At 32.6% G+C, this 20,264-nt stretch overlaps 1 protein-coding gene and 1 pseudogene across 1 annotated transcript in view; both read right to left on the bottom strand.

Moving 5' to 3' along the window:
• The window catches only part of LOC141845188 (poly [ADP-ribose] polymerase 1), a 57,634-nt gene that overhangs the window by 6,239 nt on the left and 31,131 nt on the right, over positions 1–20,264 (bottom strand). The window contains exons 4-14 of the mRNA XM_074733244.1: positions 8,178–8,367; positions 7,764–8,064; positions 3,687–3,882; positions 3,456–3,614; positions 3,201–3,261; positions 3,036–3,099; positions 2,672–2,929; positions 2,147–2,384; positions 1,939–2,048; positions 1,790–1,866; positions 1,551–1,711 (exon numbers count right to left, since the gene is read on the bottom strand). Of these exons, the coding sequence (XP_074589345.1) occupies positions 1,551–1,711; positions 1,790–1,866; positions 1,939–2,048; positions 2,147–2,384; positions 2,672–2,929; positions 3,036–3,099; positions 3,201–3,261; positions 3,456–3,614; positions 3,687–3,882; positions 7,764–8,064; positions 8,178–8,367 (1,815 nt within the window). The remainder of the gene's footprint in view (positions 1–1,550; positions 1,712–1,789; positions 1,867–1,938; positions 2,049–2,146; positions 2,385–2,671; positions 2,930–3,035; positions 3,100–3,200; positions 3,262–3,455; positions 3,615–3,686; positions 3,883–7,763; positions 8,065–8,177; positions 8,368–20,264) is intronic.
• LOC141845334 (uncharacterized) lies at positions 19,366–20,141 on the bottom strand (annotated as a pseudogene).

Genomic DNA, 20,264 nt, shown 5'->3' on the forward strand with positions numbered 1-20,264 from the left:
ATAGTGGTGCACCCAATAGATCTACGTAGGGAAAAAAGGGCTAACTGAGGATAGTTTCACCTTTCAAGTATGATTCACAACTCACTTTCCATGGCTCGAAGCTGTGGGACTGATAGCGACAGAGGATACCATCTACATAGGGAACACAAAGGGCTAACTGAGGATGGTTTCAAGTGTGATTCACAATGGCTAGAAGCTGCAGGACTGGTGGCAACAAAGAGGACATGACTGGCATGACAGTTGTGAGTAGTAGGTGAAGGCAGTTTCGGTATAAGGGTTGGGGGGGGGGGGGGGGGGGGGGGGGGGACAAATGCTCCCACTTGTTCTACTAGGGATCGTGGGCCAAGTGATTGTAGCAACGAGTTGAGGCATTCAAGCATCAGGAGAAGCAAACGAGTTGGGTAGGAGAATGGAAGAGGGAGTCCTTTCTTGGTCGACCACAGCAATGAGATGAGGCAGAAACTACTCTTCAATAAGACAATAGACCAAGTCACAATTAGTATGCTATGAGCGAGGGGGATTTGTCAGTGACCTCGCATGGTTGCTAGCACATATAGAAATAGGTTAGTGTAGGTGCAAATAAGGATGCAACTGTGCCACCAGATTCAACAAACATAAAGGAATTTGAATGATACCAACTTGATGCAGCACCAAAATCAAACTTGAAAATCATTTAGAGATTTGAGATGAAATTGATGTGGCATGTCAGAGAATTATTCACACAAAGAACTCACAAATATTAAGAAGAGGAAAAATTGAAAATGATCATGCATTAGAGAATTAGATCTCTTTTCTAGACCTTAACCTAAAAGAAACTAGGAAATAATCAAATTGCAAATTATGAAATAAAGCAATCCAGATTAAACTCCAACCAAAAGTATTTCTTTTAAATACTCATCAAATCTATTTAACGCCCTAAAACTAAACAATTATCACCATAAAACACTTCCTAAAATAGACTTCTTCTCCTAAAGACATCTTACCAAACTAAACTTTTCAAAAATCTAAAACTTTTAGGATTAATTTCCTAGTTTACATGCCACCACCCATATGCTAGGTGATAGATGATTTTGGTATTACCAAGGGTTCAACTAACGAATTTTTAATGGTATCTCCAGCTAACAAGGTACCCAATACCATTATACAATTGAAATTAATCTGCAATAAATTTGAAACTAGTATATTTCTCATTTTGGGGACTGAAGGATTCAGATTTTCCCAAATCAAGGTTTAGCATGATCAGTGTCAACCAATGCCAACCTATGCCGTGTCAGCATGGACCAACACCAAGTCAGTACTGGCCTGGCCTACAAAAAAAATTAGCATCAAGCCAACCCATAACCTGGATCAAAATAAACTTTACATTATTAGCAAAAATGACAAAAATCTAAACGTCCAAAATAATAAAGAAAAGAAAAGCAGTAATGAGTGCCAACCAGAAAATATATATAGATGTCAAAAAAAACATAGTCAAATGCAGTTCTGATAAAGTATGAAGAAATGAGTAATGACCACATAGGATAGTAGCATTTATATGCTTAAAAACCCACCTTGTCCTTGATGTCATCTTCATGTTGTATCAGATGAGGATGTATGGAGGGAATAAGAGTAAAGAATCGATTGCTAGCATCAACAATCAAGCTTTCTTTAACAGCTGGAGCATATGTAGTGTTGCAAATCAAATTCAGTATCTCTGTTAATGCTGCAAATCCTGAAAGGCAAAAGGGAATTTAGCAGACTACAAAAGTTACCAAGATTTTTGTACAACAATATTAGCAAAAAGGCTCACCTTTTTTAATATTCTCCTTGCTTAGATTTCCAAGTGGCATTTCAGACAAATTGATCTCAAATTCTAACATCGCAGACCTAAAAGGTTTATGGAGAAAAATTATAGGCACTCAACCCATGATATGGACAATCTAAATGAAAAACACTTACCTATAGGTTTCAACATTAAAAAGCATTTTCATTAGTTCGAGCAACTGAGGTTCAAGCTGGCTTTTCAGGTTAGACGGATTCTTTTTTGGAGCTTCTTTGACACCATAATCCTAAAAATGAAAAAGCTTATAAGCCCACTAAACAGACAAATACAGGAGTAGCTTCATAAAGGAATTGACAAACAAGTCATCATCCACTAAACACATACAATATCTAGTGGGTAAAATCTTCCAGGTTGCTTCTGGAAGTTAGTCTTCTGTTCCCATGCTTCCCATAGATTCCCTGTCTTCTCAAGAAATAAATGTTTAAATTGCCGAATTGCATCTGATTTTGACATCTGTTCTAATTTGATTCCTCCAATTTTATCATTGCCAACTCGTCCCCACTTCCGGAAAACATAGCAGTCTGAACCATCATCTTTTTGGATTATCTGAAGGATGTAGTAACTTCACAAACAAAAAATAAAAACAAATAATACAGTAAGAGTTGATTTACAAGCCAAAGAAAATAAGAATAACAATTTCTATGATGAATCTAAATTGGAAGGAAATAAAGAAACAAGTAGCAGAGGGTAATTAAGGAATGGAATTTAATAGCAGAGATCACCATAAAATGATGATGCAGTCAACTTATCATACCAATCATGATAGAAAGATCCTTGTTTGGAGAAAAAATAGAAGCTAAGCAGGATAGCACTAATTGATATGTTTTTTTTCTAAAAAAATGAAACTACCTGTTTATACCAGTAGAAAGATCAGACTGATTTAAAGTAGTGTTATAGATGCTTTGTCCATCCTCTAAAATATGACCAGTTTCCTGCAAATCAGAAGCCTCATGCACAGCACTTCTTCCTTTCACTTTTACAGTGACAACACCACTTCTTGAGGTTTCTGAAGCAACCTCAATCTTATACGAGTCAAAAGGAAGCTTCTTCTGCTTTCTAATGCATCCATGAAGGTAATCTTCCCTAACAATGGGCAATTTCATCCTCCTGTAAAGTAGGATAAAGCTTTGTCAAAACTTTGATTTGGATAGACCCATAATGATTAAGAGTAGAGAGAGACAGAAAAAGTGAGAGAGATGCAGTCTTGGATGACCTTGCTCTTTTTATTTGAGGATCATCATTGTTCACCTCACCACTCCATATCAAACAGCTAGTATCTACATTGATGAAAAAAAGTTACAGATTGTTCAAAGTATGAACAAATTTGAAAACAAAAGAGCGGCATGCAGATAGTTCTAATAAAACTTGGGAAAATAACCTGTCATGATTTTCCTATGAAATTTTACTCCAGCTGCCTCAAGTTTTGGCTTCAGTTCTTCCTAGAAGTAAAGATAGAAATTACTTTAACAAGGTGCAAAATCATTACCCAATATATGTGATTAACAGTTAACAAAGTTCACTTGGGCAACAAGACCACCTCAATACAACCTCTAATGTCCATTAAAAAGTATAAATTTGCCAAGAGCAGAAATCAACAAGTTGGCATAACTAATAAAACAAAATAATAGCTTACGATATCTCCACTGAATTTCCCAGCAATAGCAACTTTTAATTTCTCCAACTGTTCATCATTAGATGGCTGAGATGAATCAGATGTATGCCCAATGACAGACTTACTTGTGGAGGGAGGAAGAAATCTTTCAGGTTTCTTGGTCTTTTGAGACCTGTACCACTTCAGAGGTAGAACAAAGTTAAGTCAGCATTGATGACAGCTGATGATTTTTGATGCAACAAATACGCATACTTTTATAAGATACTCGTTAGTCGTTTCTTTAGGAATTTTCCACATTTCCTTAAGGCGTACTGGTTCCCTTGTTGAGTATGAACACTTGCTCCATGCTGACAAATAACCACGACAATGATACTGACCTCCAGAGTAATGCAAAGAACCAGAACAGAGTGGGCATTTATCCAATGCACCAAATAGCATCCCATCAGCACTAGAAACATTTTTTTAAAAAAAAACACCTGTTTAGGACTCAAAAATTGAGGCAACAGCACACCAATATGAAACAACTAAATAGTCTAGTCATCCAATAACAACCAATCGTAGGACTGACGGAATTAAATTGTTCGCAGTTTTATGTCAGAAAACAGTGAAAGATATTATAGGCAGACTTCCATATGCCTACTAAGTACTGAAACCTGAATAACAAGCTGGTGAAAGCATTTTACTAGAATGCCAATGTACAGGACTAAGCCCTAAGTTTCTAATTACTGATATCTGGGTCTATCCAACATATACTAAGTAATTAAGTCAGTACAATCCTCATTCTTTGATGAGAACAGTTTGTTTCTTATGTCACAACACATTGAAATTCCCAAAACAATTGAATGTAGCATGGTTTAAAGTGTTGAGACTTCTGGATAAAACCCATACTGTACAGGCACGAGCTTCTTGTAGTTGTGCCACCTGTTCCAACACAAAAAAGCCCGTGATGATGTACCCAATCAGTCTTGTCTTGTCAACCGGCATAAGCAGAATCAACTAAATCTAGAAAGAGAAGGTAAGGCATACCTAATGAAGATCCATAAGTCAATAGTAAAAAAGTAGGTGCAGAAGCAGAAAAATATTCAACAAAGGGGAGGTGGCAACTCGGCTTCTGTTATTGAATAAAATACTTTATATGTATAGTTAAAATCTCAAATCGTGCTAAAGTTTTGATCATTGATCAGAAAAATAGAGTTTTGGTTCCACATCATAGTATTGATATAATTTCGGTACTTATTTTCTTTTATCAACATCAAGTGTGCACATTATATCTCATATTATCTTTAGATTTCCATAAACAATATATATTTTTTGAAAAAAAAATATTCTTTTACTTGCTTTCTTTATTGAGAAGAAAGAGGATAATTGTTTCTATTTGTTTCCTTTGTAGGGAGTAGAAACTCACCATCTTACTAAAGAAAATGCTTTGTCATGCATAAGATGTTATTCTACATTCAAAAGTAGACGTGTGTCAAATTTGCATTAATGTAAATTAATACTTGTATTGACAAAAATATTACTTTTGGAAAGTGAGATCAAAATCTTTTATTGTAATCTTTAAATTGAACAAAAAAAAGTCATGATATTCTCTTTTTTTTCTTTTTAAAATTAGTAAAAAAATATATTGTCAATGACTCTACTAAGCATTGTTGACTATTCATCTAACTGTTGTTGTCATTTGACAAGATACAAATATTAATATTAATTTAATTTTTCTCATTATCTTTATATCAAAACATAGCTAAATTGATGGAACTATAACTTCTTTGATAAGCAAAAATAGCATCGTAAAATTAACTAGGCAAAAGCTTTATTTTCTTACAAAAACTAATAATAATTAAATCTTTGGTTCAAACTTCAACATAAATAGTTTCAAAACATGAAAGAATATCCCAAAGCACAATTTATACAATTTACATTTATTGTTTGTAGTACATAATCTTTGTATCAGAAAGATAGCATATGTTTCATTTCTTTCATTTAGCATAATATATGATTGGAAACACCCATAAAGATACATGAAAAACTGTGATTCGAGTATGAGCTAATTAAAAAATATTAAAAGTGAGTGTTTATCATTTTCTTAACAATAAGAACTATTACTACATTGTGTTTTTTTTTTTGTATTTTCATTGCTATTTAATTTCAAATTTTATTAGTTATTTAGGCTAGTTATTTAGCTTTGACCAAACTAATTAATAGGTTTTAGAGAACTCAATCGAATGCAATTGGGGTGTGGCTGCGTTATTTGGATAGGCTCATCATCTAGGTTGAGTGGGTTTAATTTGGTCTCGATTTGATCAATTTAGGATAGAACTAAATTTATTTTGATTTAGACCTCGTTTAATTGTATTTTTTGTTTTAATTAAAAAAGTTCTGGGATAAAATCCTCATTTATTTATTTGAAATCTCTCATATATTCCTCTCTCATATACATGTGTGCCTCTCTCTACTAACTTCATTATTACCTACTCTCTCACACCATCTCTCCCACAATGCTAGAGTTGATGACTCTCTTGTGCCTAATGTGCCCTCTCTCTCACTGTCTCTCTCGCGACGTCAAAGTGGATCGAGCTGTCAACGAGTGACCATTCTCTTTCAATCTTGATCTCACTCTCTCTCCCTCTCTCACTTCTTCTCCCGCGCCAATACGTGTCAGTATCGATCATTCCACGTCTTAATATGAGAGCAGAATGAGACCAACACAATGCAAGATTTTAATTTGTGATTATATGTGACTAAATAGCTTATCAACTTATACAACATCATGTATTAACAAATTCATACATATAATATGACCAAACAAAAAATTCATAAAGTAACAAAGTAATTTAGATCATTAAAACATTATAATCATATATATAATACTTATAATTATGGTTTAAAATTTTAACCCATATCGGAGTTTCGATTTATGACCGGAATGATACGGTTTGGGTACCGTATTGTGTCATGCCGATATGATTTCGATATTTTTTAAATATAAAATATACTAATTAAAATTAAAAATTTAAATTTAAATATTTAAAAAATACAAAATACAAAAAAAATAAAAAATAATTTTTTTAAAAGAAAAAATATGTGATCGTGGTGCCCCCATGACCATACGGAGGTCACTGTTGGATCGCGGCCCCCCTGTGATCCTACGGTGCCGATGTCAAATGACGGGTGGAACGATAAATTTCTGCTCATTTCGTCTGGCACTATACGAAATTTTAAAGGATGCTTATAATACTCATAATAAAAAGTAATATAACTTTAAACATATAGTTGACTATCTAAATTATAGTTTTATACGATGGACCATATATACAAACTTTACTAATTTATATTTTCTAGGTTAATATAGTTTAGCATTCAACTAGTTAATTGTAACTATATGTTTTCCAATTAATTAATTCATTGTTAATTTCCAGTTAATTAATTCATTGTTAATTAGTATTAGTTAATTAATAATATTTGTAAATATTTTTTAAAGTACTACTATATACTTTACAGTCAATAATAAACCTTTATAGTTACATAGACGTATAAGTTATTTAAAACCATCTAAAGTCCTCTCAGCATATGCTTTAAGTGCATGTCAAGTGTCAACACAAAACAATACCAAAACTTTATAGCTAGAGAGAATCAAGGAAGCAGGGACATGAAGATCAGGATGCAAACCAAAACAGAATGCGACATAATTCTCCAGGTTGAATAAGGCATAATGTTAGGTTGGTAGTGTGACATTTTTTCCATTAGATAACAGAATTTGCAAGGTAAATCATCAAAAATAAAATAATTAAATATAGAAATCATATCCTGCAATCACAGAAAAGGATAAGGTCAGGGACAACAGGCATGTGAAGAACATTCCAGAGTGGTCATTAAATTATAATCAAACCCACTTGTAGACAAATAATGAAGGAAATGACTTTAAAATAATCATCTTTACATAATAATAGAGTGACACCAGGTTTTACTATATTACTAGAATAGACAGACTCAGGTAGCCTTTGTGTAAAATAATCAAGGCTCGACATTCCCAGAAACAAGATTAAAAGAAAAGAGTGGAGTAACTGAATTATTGTTAATTTAAGAGAAAACTGATGAGCATGTACAAGAAATCAGCCCCCAAGAACTTTCTTAAAGAAAAGCAAGAACCAAAGATAACTATCCACAATTTAGCTACTGAGAAAGTATCACTAATTCAGTTAGTTATATACCTTAAATATACAATAAAAACATAATTGTGAGAAACTTTGATCTCATTTTCAAACTTAATAAATCAAGAAGTACCGTGTCAAGAAAGACTTCCAAACAATTACAGAAAGTAATGAAACTAACCAATGATCGCGGAGATCATGTTCAGATCCTGTTGAATCCTGTTCATTTGCTTTAAGCATCTCCCGCAGCTCAGCCACACTCACCTCCTTTTTAAGCTCATCTTTTATATGCCACAACAGCTTGCTCTGCGCTTCCAATTTTTTGTCCAGTTTCATGGTGTCAGAATTATCATAATCAGGCGCTTTGTTTCCTTTGCTTGGTCCTCTGTCTGATGAATTGTTTAGATCAATCTTGAGAACTTTTGGTTTCTGATTGTTAGTCCCGGCAGTCTTCCTTTTCACACCTTGTGAAGTTGCTTGATCTGATGAATTATAGGACATAATAATCAAACAATAATAAGAGGAGGAAAAAAGAAGAGTAAACTAACAGTAATTTGACAAATTGTACTAGAAATATGAATTGATAATATCTTACTGCCTTCTATATGTTTAGATTTATCCCTTTTACAAAGTGCAGAAACAGCTTCTTTATCTTGAGAGGAAAGGCTGTCCCACCCTGAAACTTTTTCTATACTGCTTGATGGAGACATGGTGATGAAACAGCTGACATGGTGCCATAAGAGACCTCGAGCACCTTTTCCTTCAACTTTAGTTGAGACACGAACCTGTCACAGAACTTGCAGAGCCATATTAATTCATTGAAAAGCCTAAACAAGCAACAGTTGGATATAGAAGAGATATCAGATAAGCCAATAACTGCAATTAAGTGAAGAAATGCATTGCCAATATGTCTATTTCAATTTAAAGTTTTAAACTTTAAAAAGCCCTTCAAAACTAAAATGTTCCATCCTCTAATGAATCAAGAAATTACAGTTTCAGAATATTTCATGGGAACTTGTTACCGTGGAAATTGCACTTCATAGAAACAAAAAAAATTCTAAAACTTCATCGGACCTTCCTTTTGCCCCTTCATCTGTTTGCTAGTTCAGTTGCATGATCATCAACATAGATGACCAGAAGGGGTTTGGCTTCTTGAGGTTGATGTCAAGGAGCAGACTACTAAAACTAGACTACAAATGCAGAGAACAATACATCAGGCAAAATGGATTTCAATAAAGCCACAGTTACTGAGAAGAATCTGGTTTGAGTCTGTCTGTTCATCTCCTTATGTTACAGAAAACCTCTTAACCAATCTTTAAAATTTAAAGCCGTGACAGACTTCCCGTCTTTAGCCAGAACAATTCGGTTTTGGTATTGTATTTTGCGATGCTAGCTGTTTCAGTACTTATGTAATTAAATAATTAATAATAATATGATTCATAAATTATATGACTTTTAATTAACATTTTATTATAATTAATTATTTATAGATTGTTAACATATAATAATATATTTTGGTTTTCTATTCATATTTATTAATAAATTTTATTACCTATCTTTAAAAAATATTTGTAACTAATTAAATTTTATTTTTTTAGTTTAGTTGTTATAATCTGTAAATGTCTTTTTGTTTAATAATGAAGTATATTTTAATTTTTGAATTAGATTTATTCAATTTTATAAGTACAAAAATTTTAAACGATGCAAAACAGAAATTTGATTCACTCAATCAAAGTTGAAAAAAAATAGATTTATCATTTTTTTCAAATTTTTTTTCTTTCAAATTGAATTGGAGTGTGCTTTCATTTAAAATAATTTGATATGATTAATGTACACCTATTCCAATCATCATATATTTTCAATAAAATTACAATAAAATAAATGTAAATAAATAAATAAATTATTTTCTTAATCTAATTAAATAAATTTGTAAATTTGGAATGAAATTTAGAAAAGACATAAGAAGAGCTTGCCATGATCTCGTGGAATTTTAGTTCTCTTAATAAATCACACGATTTCTTTTGATCTCTCTTGACATTATAAAAGTTAGAACACTAAAAAAAATTTCACTAATATTAAATAATTTAGCTTATTTAAATTTTTACAATTTATGTTATCTTTTAGATAATTAATTAAGTTAAATAAAATTAATATTTTGAGTTTCTAGATTGAGTAACAATTAATTTAGGGTTAAGTGGTGCTCATTATAGATATGAATAAGTGGGTTCAAGCCGATTTCAATTTAATTTATTCAATTTAAAATTAATTTTTAAAAATTAAAAATTATATTTAATTAGGATTACCTTTTCTTTCTCATGAACCATTCCCCTATACCAATCACTCTTCTCTTCATACCCGCTATTGCAGCTGCCCATAATTGCTCTTGTAAGCGCACATGTTGTTACGCTCTCACCTTCTGCCACCACGCTTATCATTGTGTTAATAGTTCGCATAGGTTTCTCTTCTCTCCATTCTCTTTGTCGTGATCTTCTCTCCATGCAATGGATGTCATGGTGGGCAATGGATGTCATGGTGGGCAATAAGATTATGAGCAATATTGATAGCTGACTTATTTTCACAATAGAGTTTCATGGGATATTCCCATTTGATTTTCAAATCATCCAAAATAATTTTCAACCAGAGTAGTTCACATAATCCTTGAGCAATGGCCCTAAATTTTGATTCTGTAGATGATCTTACCACCACATTTTGCATCTTGCTCCTCCATGTCACCAGATTACCACCAAGGAAAGTACAATATCCAGCTTCTATCCACTAGAGAACTTACGTAGTCTGCATCTATGTAGCCTTCTAAAGCTAGTTTCTCATTTTTCTTGAACAAGATTCCATTCCTCGAGAAAGTGTCTTTCAAGTAATGCAATACCCTCTAAGCAGCTCGAAGGTGAGATTCTCTTGGATCATGCATGAATTGGCTGATTACACTCACAGCATAGGTCAAGTGTGAGCAAGGTACATGAGTCTACCAACCACCTCTGATACATGCTTTTGTCAATAGCTGGTTCTTCCTTAGCTTCTCCTATCTTGTGATTTAGATCCATTGGACTAGAAATCGGCTTACACCCAATCTTCCCTGTTTCAACTAACAAATCAGTCACATACTTCGAGTATGCTACCTCAATACCAAGAAAGTATTTCAGTTTGCCCAATTCCTTTATTCCAAACTCCACTAATTTCTACTTTAGATCATGTTTTTCCTTTTCATCATTTCCAATTACAATGATGTCATCTACATATACTAGAAGAGTCGTCACCTTCCCTGTAGTTGAGTGCTTATTGAAGAGAGTATGGTCCCCTTGACTTTTGTTTATCCTCAAGACTTCTTCATGACTTTTGCAAATCCAATCGTTGAAAAAATAAGGAAACATGACTTTTAAACCCCTAAAAAAGGGATGACCAAGACATTTTGTGATATAAATTTTATCTTTATTGGAAGAACTGTGAAATGACAAAGACAAATTATTCGCAATCTTTTAGTGGATTCAAGGTAGTAAAGTCCGCTATATTCCTTAGCAAGTCCAATCCTCCTCCCAAGTCCTGATCCTGGAAAACACAATAAGGGGAAAAACTGACATGACAATGAAGTTCAATAGTTAAATTTTGAATGGAAACAAGGTAGGCAGACAGTTTTGGCACATGTAGGACGTTTTTAAGGATAAAGTTAGGGGTAAGGTGAACATCTCCAAAACCAACGACAGTAGCTAAAGATCCATTGGCTACTACAATTTTTCTTTTACTTGGGTTGGAAATATAAGGGTGGAAAAATTGAGAATTGTGAATCATGTGGTATATGGCACCAAAGTCTATTATCCATGAGTTATCAAAGAAACTATTTGAGGTATTTATACAAAAAGGGAGTGAGGAGATACCTGAGAGAGTTAAAGAGCACATGTCAAACGATTTATCAAGAGAACACAACAATCCTCGAAGTTTCTCAATTTCTACATTGTTGAATCAGCCTAGGATTGGGTTGTCTTCAATATGGGATTGCTCGGTCAAGCATGCATAAGGTCTATGTTGCCCCCCATGACTTCCCCATTCTTGGCTTGGTGGTTTACCAAGTAGTTTCCAACATGTCTCTTTGGTGTGGCATGGTTTCTTATAGTAGTTGCACCAAAGATGGGCTTTATTGTCTTTAACCGGAGGCAAATCACCCTTATCTTTCTCCTGCAAATCAGTTTTGGCAGCGAGGGCTAATCCAGCCACGAGTTAGGACTCAAGCATCACACTTTGTCGACTTTCTTCAACCGAAGTAGGGAGATCATCTCTTCTAGGGGCAGTATGGAGTCTTTGCCAATGATTTGGATTCGGACCTGATCAAATTCAGGATTTAAGCTAACCAAAAAATCATATACATGATCCTTTCCAATAAAATTCTTCAAAGCAGCAGCATCTGCAACACATTTCATCTCAATTACTTGGTACTAATCCAGTTCTTGTCACAGATTTTGCAAAACAGTGGCATATTAAGTGACTTTTATCTCCCAACTTAGTAGCACCTGCTTTGACTTTGAGTTCATACACTTGGGCAGCATTACAGGCTTTTGAGTAAGTGCGGATAATGCAGTCCTAAATTTCGTTAGCAGTAGTGAGAAACATACATGTATCACTGATGGATGGTTCCATGGAATCCCATAACCAAGATATAATCATTAAGTCTTCTTCATCCCATGCCTCAAAGGCTGGGATCGATCGTGGCAGGTCCCATCCTAAGGATATGACTAAGTTTCCCTTTGCTTTAAAGTAAGTACGGACAACTTGAGACCATTTCAGGCAGTTCTTCCCGTTGAGTCTATTGGAGGCCTGAATATTCTACCGATCGCCAATTTTCTAGACTGAACTGCACTCATTAGACACGATAGATTAGCTAGGATTGCTGGAAATGGTTATTTGAGAATTGATCATGATGAAGAAAGGCAAGAGCGGGAAAAAAAACGAGAATTAGCAATGAAGGCTGGAAAAAAAATGGATTAGAGATCAACGATGAAGACTGAAAGAAAAGAAGAAACCCAGGAAAAAAAGCTAGGGCTCTGATACCATGTGGAAAAATTGATTTCTCTTCTCTCCTTTTCGGAATGGGAATACACAGTATTATATACAAAATTACAATAGATAGAATAGGAAACTAAGAGAGAGAATAGTAAACTAACTTATTCATAAATATAAGATATCTTTCTAACTAAACTCCTTAAATTAAGGGATTTCCTACTCTGTACACAGCTGTTTATTTCCTACTATGTACACAATTATTTACGGACTTAAATTTATTTAAATTGTCTATATATCCCCTTAAGGTATAAGGGAATCAAAGTCCATCCTTATTATCTTAAGAAATAACGTTGTTTACTCACTTCCATTTTCCATTCCACAGTGGTAGTTTTTTAATATCAACATCTTCTACGTCATCCTCTGAAAGTTGCATTCCTTGTATTCTTTTTTACAACTCTTATCTAATCATCAAGTAGCGATTAAGCTTCTAAAGGGTCGAAAGACTATTTATTCTACATCAATGGTTGACGTCGGACAAGCTAAAATCTCCTTTAATATGATAGAGAATGGAATAACTTTGGGTCTTTTGCGACCACTATCATAAAATATCAAAATTTGACTTGTAATGAAATCAAAAGAAATTATAAAATAATTCTAAAACTTAAGGATCCTCAGGGATATTTTGTCTCTTCTTGTAATAAAAGTTGTGCTTTCATGAATTTTAAATTACTACTACTATTAATACTCTATGTTTCAGCCACAGTAGTTTCTCATCTATATTTTAAACTACAATCTTTGTAAATATCATATAAATTATTTTTAGTAATTTTTATACTCATGAGAAATCAAGAGAAGAAGAATCTTTAAATGGTAATAAAGCATTATAATACATAACTAACATTTCATTCAAATTATCTAATTTAAATACAAGATCTAAAACAAATGCAACTAAATAAATATCAAGAATATAATAAAAATATTTTACCAATTTTGACTTCATTACTAACTCACAGAAAGATCAAAATTCATCCATGATATATTTATTTAAAATTAAACTACATTACAAAAATTCATTACAACTAAATAAGAGATTAGGATAGTAAATACTAGATAATTATTTAGTTGCATCATTAAATATTTTTAAAATTTCACAAATATGACTATATATGTTCTATTGATGTGAAAATAAATACATATCAGTATTATTAGCATTTTCTCTAAAAAATAAATATAATAATTTTCTATATTGAAATGAATTTTATAATAATTTAAATGTTAAATTCCAATGTGTTTGTTCATCACATGGAATTACAAAAATCCACTCCATTATTTTATTATACTAATGTGATCACAAATAAGAAATAGCAATTTTAATTGATTTAATTTGATTTTTTAATATTTTTAATTCAACTTTCACGTATAAATTTAAAACATGACATATACATCAAATATGTAATTATAAACCACCAATAGCCATTAAGATACAATTTTAAATTCTTAAATACTTGTAGTACCTGAAAATGTTTTAGAAGTTATCTATATCTTTCTAAAATTAAGCACATCAATTGAGATATATTGCAAGCAACGTGTGTTTCATCAAACTATGCTAGTAAACGTTTTTGGATTAACTAAGAGTTGTCAATCTAGTAGCAAGTCATACCCATATATAAATGAGTTTGTCAACGGTCACTCTAAATATCAAAACATAAAGATATCTTATTATTTAATTTACTAAATTCTTCAATTGAAGAGGAGTCTTAAAACAATGGTAAAATTGCTACCATATGACTTGAATGTTACGGGTTCGAGTAGCAGAAACAACCTCTTGTAGTGCATGATAAGACTGCGTACAATAGACTCAATGTGGTCCAATTCGTTCCCGAGACCTACATTAGTGGAAGATTCGTGCACCAGGTTGCCCACTAAATTCTTCTATTAAATCTTTTATTCCTTATCTAACTAATTTTTTAATTGTACGAATGTGGTTCGGGGAATACATTTAGCAACTAGATTAAGTGATTCTTGACAAAAATACTCAAATGTGCATTTAGAACCAAAATTAAAAGAAAGATATTCAACAGACATAAATCTTGCTATTAATTCTCTTAATTTAATATAAACAAATTTAAATAACTTAGAATCGGTACCTTCATTAGTCGATGAAAATCTAACTAATTGTGTTTAAGAATGACCAAACTTAATCGGATGCTTGGTATCAACATGTCATTTCAATGATCCATAATCATCACTCGATTAAAATTTATAAAATACGTTGCAATACTTATGTTTTCTACGCATTTCTCCTTATAGAAGGGCAGACGAAAGAGTAATTTTCTCAAAATGTTTTGTGAGAAGATCTGATTTTAGAGATGGAATTTCTCGAACCGTGGAAGTTTCATTACTTTTTTACATCTCGATTGTCAAAAATGACTCTAGTTCATTGTTAATAAATTCAATATCATTGAAATTCAAATCATAATTATTATTTTCTTGCCCTTTAGACACCGAGATGAACTTCCTTTCATTTGAATTAAAGACAAAAGTAATGAAACTTATTTATAGTGTTAAAATTGAAAACAATTGAGATTTGAGGAGATTTGAGAAATGAGAGACGAAAACGGAGATATAAAAACAATGAGATAGAATAACTTATTTATAGTGTTTAGAGAATAATAGACAATCGTAGCTATAGATCGAAAACTGATCAAATAATCTAGACCGTTAAAAAAAACTCATCCAATCGTCATTAATTGACGATTTCAATATTCATAAAAAATTGTCTGGACCAGTGGTTCAAACCACTAGTTCATGATTAATTATGAGCTAGAACCTTACGGGCCAATTAAGATTTTGGCTCATCTAACTGGATCAACGAATAACTGACCCGATTAAGGTTCACAATCAAATCTAGGTTCAAACCGGCCAGGTCTACCTCCAAACATCTTCTTCATCATCATCATTCTTCTCATGATGAAACTATAGCTGGCAATCTACAACAAAACAAGATTTATCAACCAAGGGAATTTACCTCTAAACACAATCGATCAATCATTAGATTAATTCTAATTGTGGCATCAGGTGATGCAATTCTCTGGTATCAATTTTATCTGCAAAGCTCACAGGCATGCAGCAATCACTATTCACAAGCATCATGATCTATCATGTGAGGTAACCAAGATTACGGATAGCTACATTGTTCATCAATATTCACCAGTCAATTATTATTACTGTTGAATCTCTGTTTAGATCTCTCTAGCATCCAAATAATCATGTTCATAATTTAAAGCTAAAATCCTTAAATAGCTTCAGGTTTTCTGCGTTCTCTACAGTAACTATTTCAAAGAGCACAGTGCTCACGGCTGAAAAATTAAATGGATTGATGAATGTTGCTCATCTGCCATTGAAGTATAGGTTCTTGCTAAAGGTCAAGAAGCCAACCTCAAATATATTTTTTGATTTCCTAGAGTTCAACCAATCAATGTGAAAGTAATTGATACTTACCTACTTGCATTCTCTAACGTTGTCAATGATTACCACAGTTTGTCAATCCCATTCTCTTCCAAACAAACATGAATCAGAACCTAAATAAGGCACCATGTTGAGACACCAACTGAACCACATTGGATGAAGGCGATGATCTAACCACATTGCACAGCGATAGAAGATGATGATCTCAGCAAGCAAGCATCAAGGAAGTTATGGTGACCTCAACTACTGGCTAGGAACAGTGGGTGAATGACAGTTGTGCTTTTCTTCTTTCTCCTGCTCTTCTTGCCCTTCCACCATTGAATCAAGCCCCATCAATCACTGGTGTCAACCTTAGCATATGGACAAAGGTTGGTAAGAGCAAGGAACAAGTTCTAACATCGAGATTTTAAACCTTCACTTTTATTCTTGTGTCCACCATTCAGCTACTTGAAACTTTTTAAGACATACTAATACAAATAATACACCAATGACATCACCTTGTTGAAAATATGAATGCACTTACAACAAGGACTACCTGCACTAATCAAATTTTGTCTTTCACTAGTGACATTGACATCCAACAACAAAAATGTCCTAAGATGTTTATGGCCATGCAGTGTCAGAGTTTCAATCACTCTATGATCAAAACAATACATACAATACAATTTCAGTACCATAGGGTCATGTCAGTATAATTTTAATACTTATTTAATTGAATTATTAATGATAATATTATTAATTTTAATCAGTATAAGTTGTAGCTTTTAACTAATTTTTATTGCAATTTATTCTTAATAATTAATTAGATTGTGAATATATATTCTTCTATTTCTATTTGTTGGTTACTTTGATTACCTCAGTCTTTAATCTTAAAATTATACTTCTTTTGTTTCATAGTCATTTGCAATTATAATTATTTAACTTTTACAAATAGAATGTTAGAATAAGCAATAAAGTGGATATATTTTGCTTTTCAATTCAAGGCATGGTTTAAAATTTCGATCCGTATCGGAGTTTTGGCTATGACCGAAACGATACGATTTCGGTACCATATTGTACCGTACCGATATGGTTTCGATATTTTTTTTTATTAACTAAAAATAAAATATTTAAAAAATATAAAAAGTGGATCAAGTGATTTAAACTCTGAACCAAGTTTATATACGATAGTTCATTTATATTTAATTAGGTTGGTGGTACTTTTAAAAGATTAGGAATTATTTAATTCTCCTCCATTTTTTCTCCATGCACTTCTCTTCCTTTCCCCGATTTCTCTTGCTCTTTTGCTCACCCACAACCTATCACTTGCTTACCGGTGCAATGCAATGGAAGCCTAGTGCCTATCCCACTCTCTCTCCAAGGTACTCCTCTCTTTCTCCCCTCTCCCCCTTGTCTCCCTCATTCTATCTTCTCTCCCGATTTGTTTTCATCATGTAACGTTGCTTCAAAGTCAAATTCAATACCGAAGTTGTTCCATTGTGCACCCCCATTTTGATGCCTAAGTTTCACATGTTAGTTGACGTGCAAAATGGTAAATTCTGCTTTATGTCGCTTGGTATAGTTTGACATTTTAATACTTGAGTCATATATCTCTATGCGATACCTAGAGCACTTCAATAATGTAGCAATGAGAACACACTTATCGGAAGGGGAAAATAATATTATTTGAGAGATGATTCAATACAAGGGATCTCAACTCTTTTTATAGGGTGTCAATTGTACTTGACTTTATAAAAATGTATCTTGGTTACTTAATCTCTCATGCAGAATCAAACAAATATAAACAACCATCAAAACATTTTTTTTTGAAGCTACTAGTAATGAACATTGGAGTGAGCGAGAAATTGCTTTACTCAGTTTTCTCTTAAGATTAGCATGAATCTCTTGAAATCACTCAGCTAATTTAAAAGTATGGTAAGGAAGCTACTAGTAATGAAACCGATCAATTAGATGATAACCTTTAGACCTATAAACGGATCTTGAAATTTATAAGCAAATTGAGCAACTAGTACCATAGAATCCAAATACATGATTTTTCTGCTAGTAGACACTTAAGCAGATTCAATAAACTAACACGAATTTAGTTTGACTATTGTTTTGTGATGAATACAACAGAAACAAAGCCTTTATCCTACTAAGTAGGTCAGTTATATGAATTCTCCTACACTATAGAGCTCGATCTTCTACTATGTGCTTATCTATATTTAAATTATAACCTCATTTATAATTAAATAAATTTTATATTATTTTATCGTTGTTAATCAACTATTCTTTGGTCTCCCACTTTCTTGATTAATGTGTGTATTTATCATGATCTCACATCGCCTAAGTAAGGTATTATAAGGTATTTATTGATCACCTAAGTTGATGTCCCTATCATCTTATACACATTACTCGAAATTTTCCCTCAATAGGTGCAACCCAAACTATCTCTCTAATGCTCTCATGTATCTTGACTTTACTCGTATGTTCACACATCCACCTTAACATTATCTCTGCAAGTCTCATCTTTTATTTATGTACTCAATTCATAGTCCAACATTCAACTCTATAGAAGCTCTATATAACATAACAAGTTTAATCATCGTTTTGTAAATCTTCCTTTTAAACTTTAGAAGTACTTTACAATCACAAAAAACACCAATCGTTCTCCTTCATTTTAAGTACCCTACTTGTCTCATTTGTAAAATACCTCTAGCAACCCCTTTATCCTTTTAAAAAAGAATCCTAGATATTTAAAGTTTTTAATTACATATAATCATCATCTTCTATCTTAATAATTTTCTTACTCCGTTGTCTACTACTACCACACTTAAATTTAATGTATTTACTTTACTAAGCCTAAAAGTTTTTACTTCCAATGTCTCTCATCAAAATTCGAATTTCCTATTTACTCTTCACGTATCTCATCAACTAAAACAACACTATGATAACTTCTTAGATGTGTCCAATGAGTTCATCCATCAGACCATCACTAGTCTAAAAAAATATAGTCTATTTTAGACTTAGAATTGATCTTTAATGTGATCAAAATCAATCTCAAATAAACTCTCCTGCATATCTTGATAATTATGAGCTTTCTTTTGTTTATCAATCTTAGATCGACATTGATACTGAATTTTAATAGTTCTAGCTCTATGATCATCATTTTCGATTGTATATGTGTAATCTTTCTCACATGCCTAAAGCTCCGGTACTGGAATAGAAGAAACATAAGTTCTACAACCACCAAATACAACATCACTGTCATCACTTCTATGAGTACTTGCACTGCTATCGACATCACTATCATCATTTCGAACTTCTTGTCAGGCTATAATGTCAGAAGGTGATAATGTTTCATCACTGTCATCATGTTATTGCTCATCAATTGCATCAAGTAGATTTTCACTAATTCTCAATTGATCCCTTTCCTTAAAAGCGGAGTTTTAACTTTTCTTTTCTATTTAGTAAAAGTCGTAGGAGTTTTATCTTTACCTTTATACGACCTTTGGTTGAGTTTGGGGTTGGGATGTTTCAGAATGTCTGGGTCGAGATTTGAAAAATTGAAATTCTTAGTCAAAAGGTTCATCATAATTATCTTCCTCACCAACATCTCCTCTAGCTTGTATTTTTCTAATCTCTTGAGCAAGAAATTGAGATGGTCATGGTGGATCTTTAGTTTCATCAAGTAAAGGATTCTTAGCCTCAACGGTGCTCTACCAATCTATCATTGGATCAACCTCAATTTAGACAAACACAATATCAAATGGGTCTACATCACTAGACTCTTGTTTTTCATGTTCTTCTGTCATTGCTCTTAGTTGAAAACGCATATTATAATAAACGTAGATCATTTTTTCCAAGCGACAATAAGAAAGACGATTTCGTACTTTTGTATAAATGAGAGAGAAAATTGACCAATTTCTTTCGAAACCACCTGAAGATGTTGACTGTGAGACTACAATCTCTTTTAAATTTGAAGTTGATCCTCTATATTGTAACCACCACTCGGCTATAAGATAAATAAGAATAAAATTAAAATAGTATTTATATTTATTGATAATAATTAGTAATAATTTTTGCTATATTTACCTGCATTCATTTTATATATATATATATAACGCTACAAAAGAATCATTAAAAAAACTCTATGCCTCTCGAAATAATCGACTTTCATAAATAACCTCAATGACTAATTCTCTATTTTTTTTTGGTCCTGATATTA

This window comes from Curcuma longa, chromosome 14, assembly GCF_044706935.1.
Source record: "Curcuma longa cultivar G26 ecotype Majalengka, Jawa Barat chromosome 14, ITB_CL_G26_1.1, whole genome shotgun sequence".
NCBI classification, from domain to species: Eukaryota; Viridiplantae; Streptophyta; class Magnoliopsida; order Zingiberales; family Zingiberaceae; genus Curcuma; species Curcuma longa.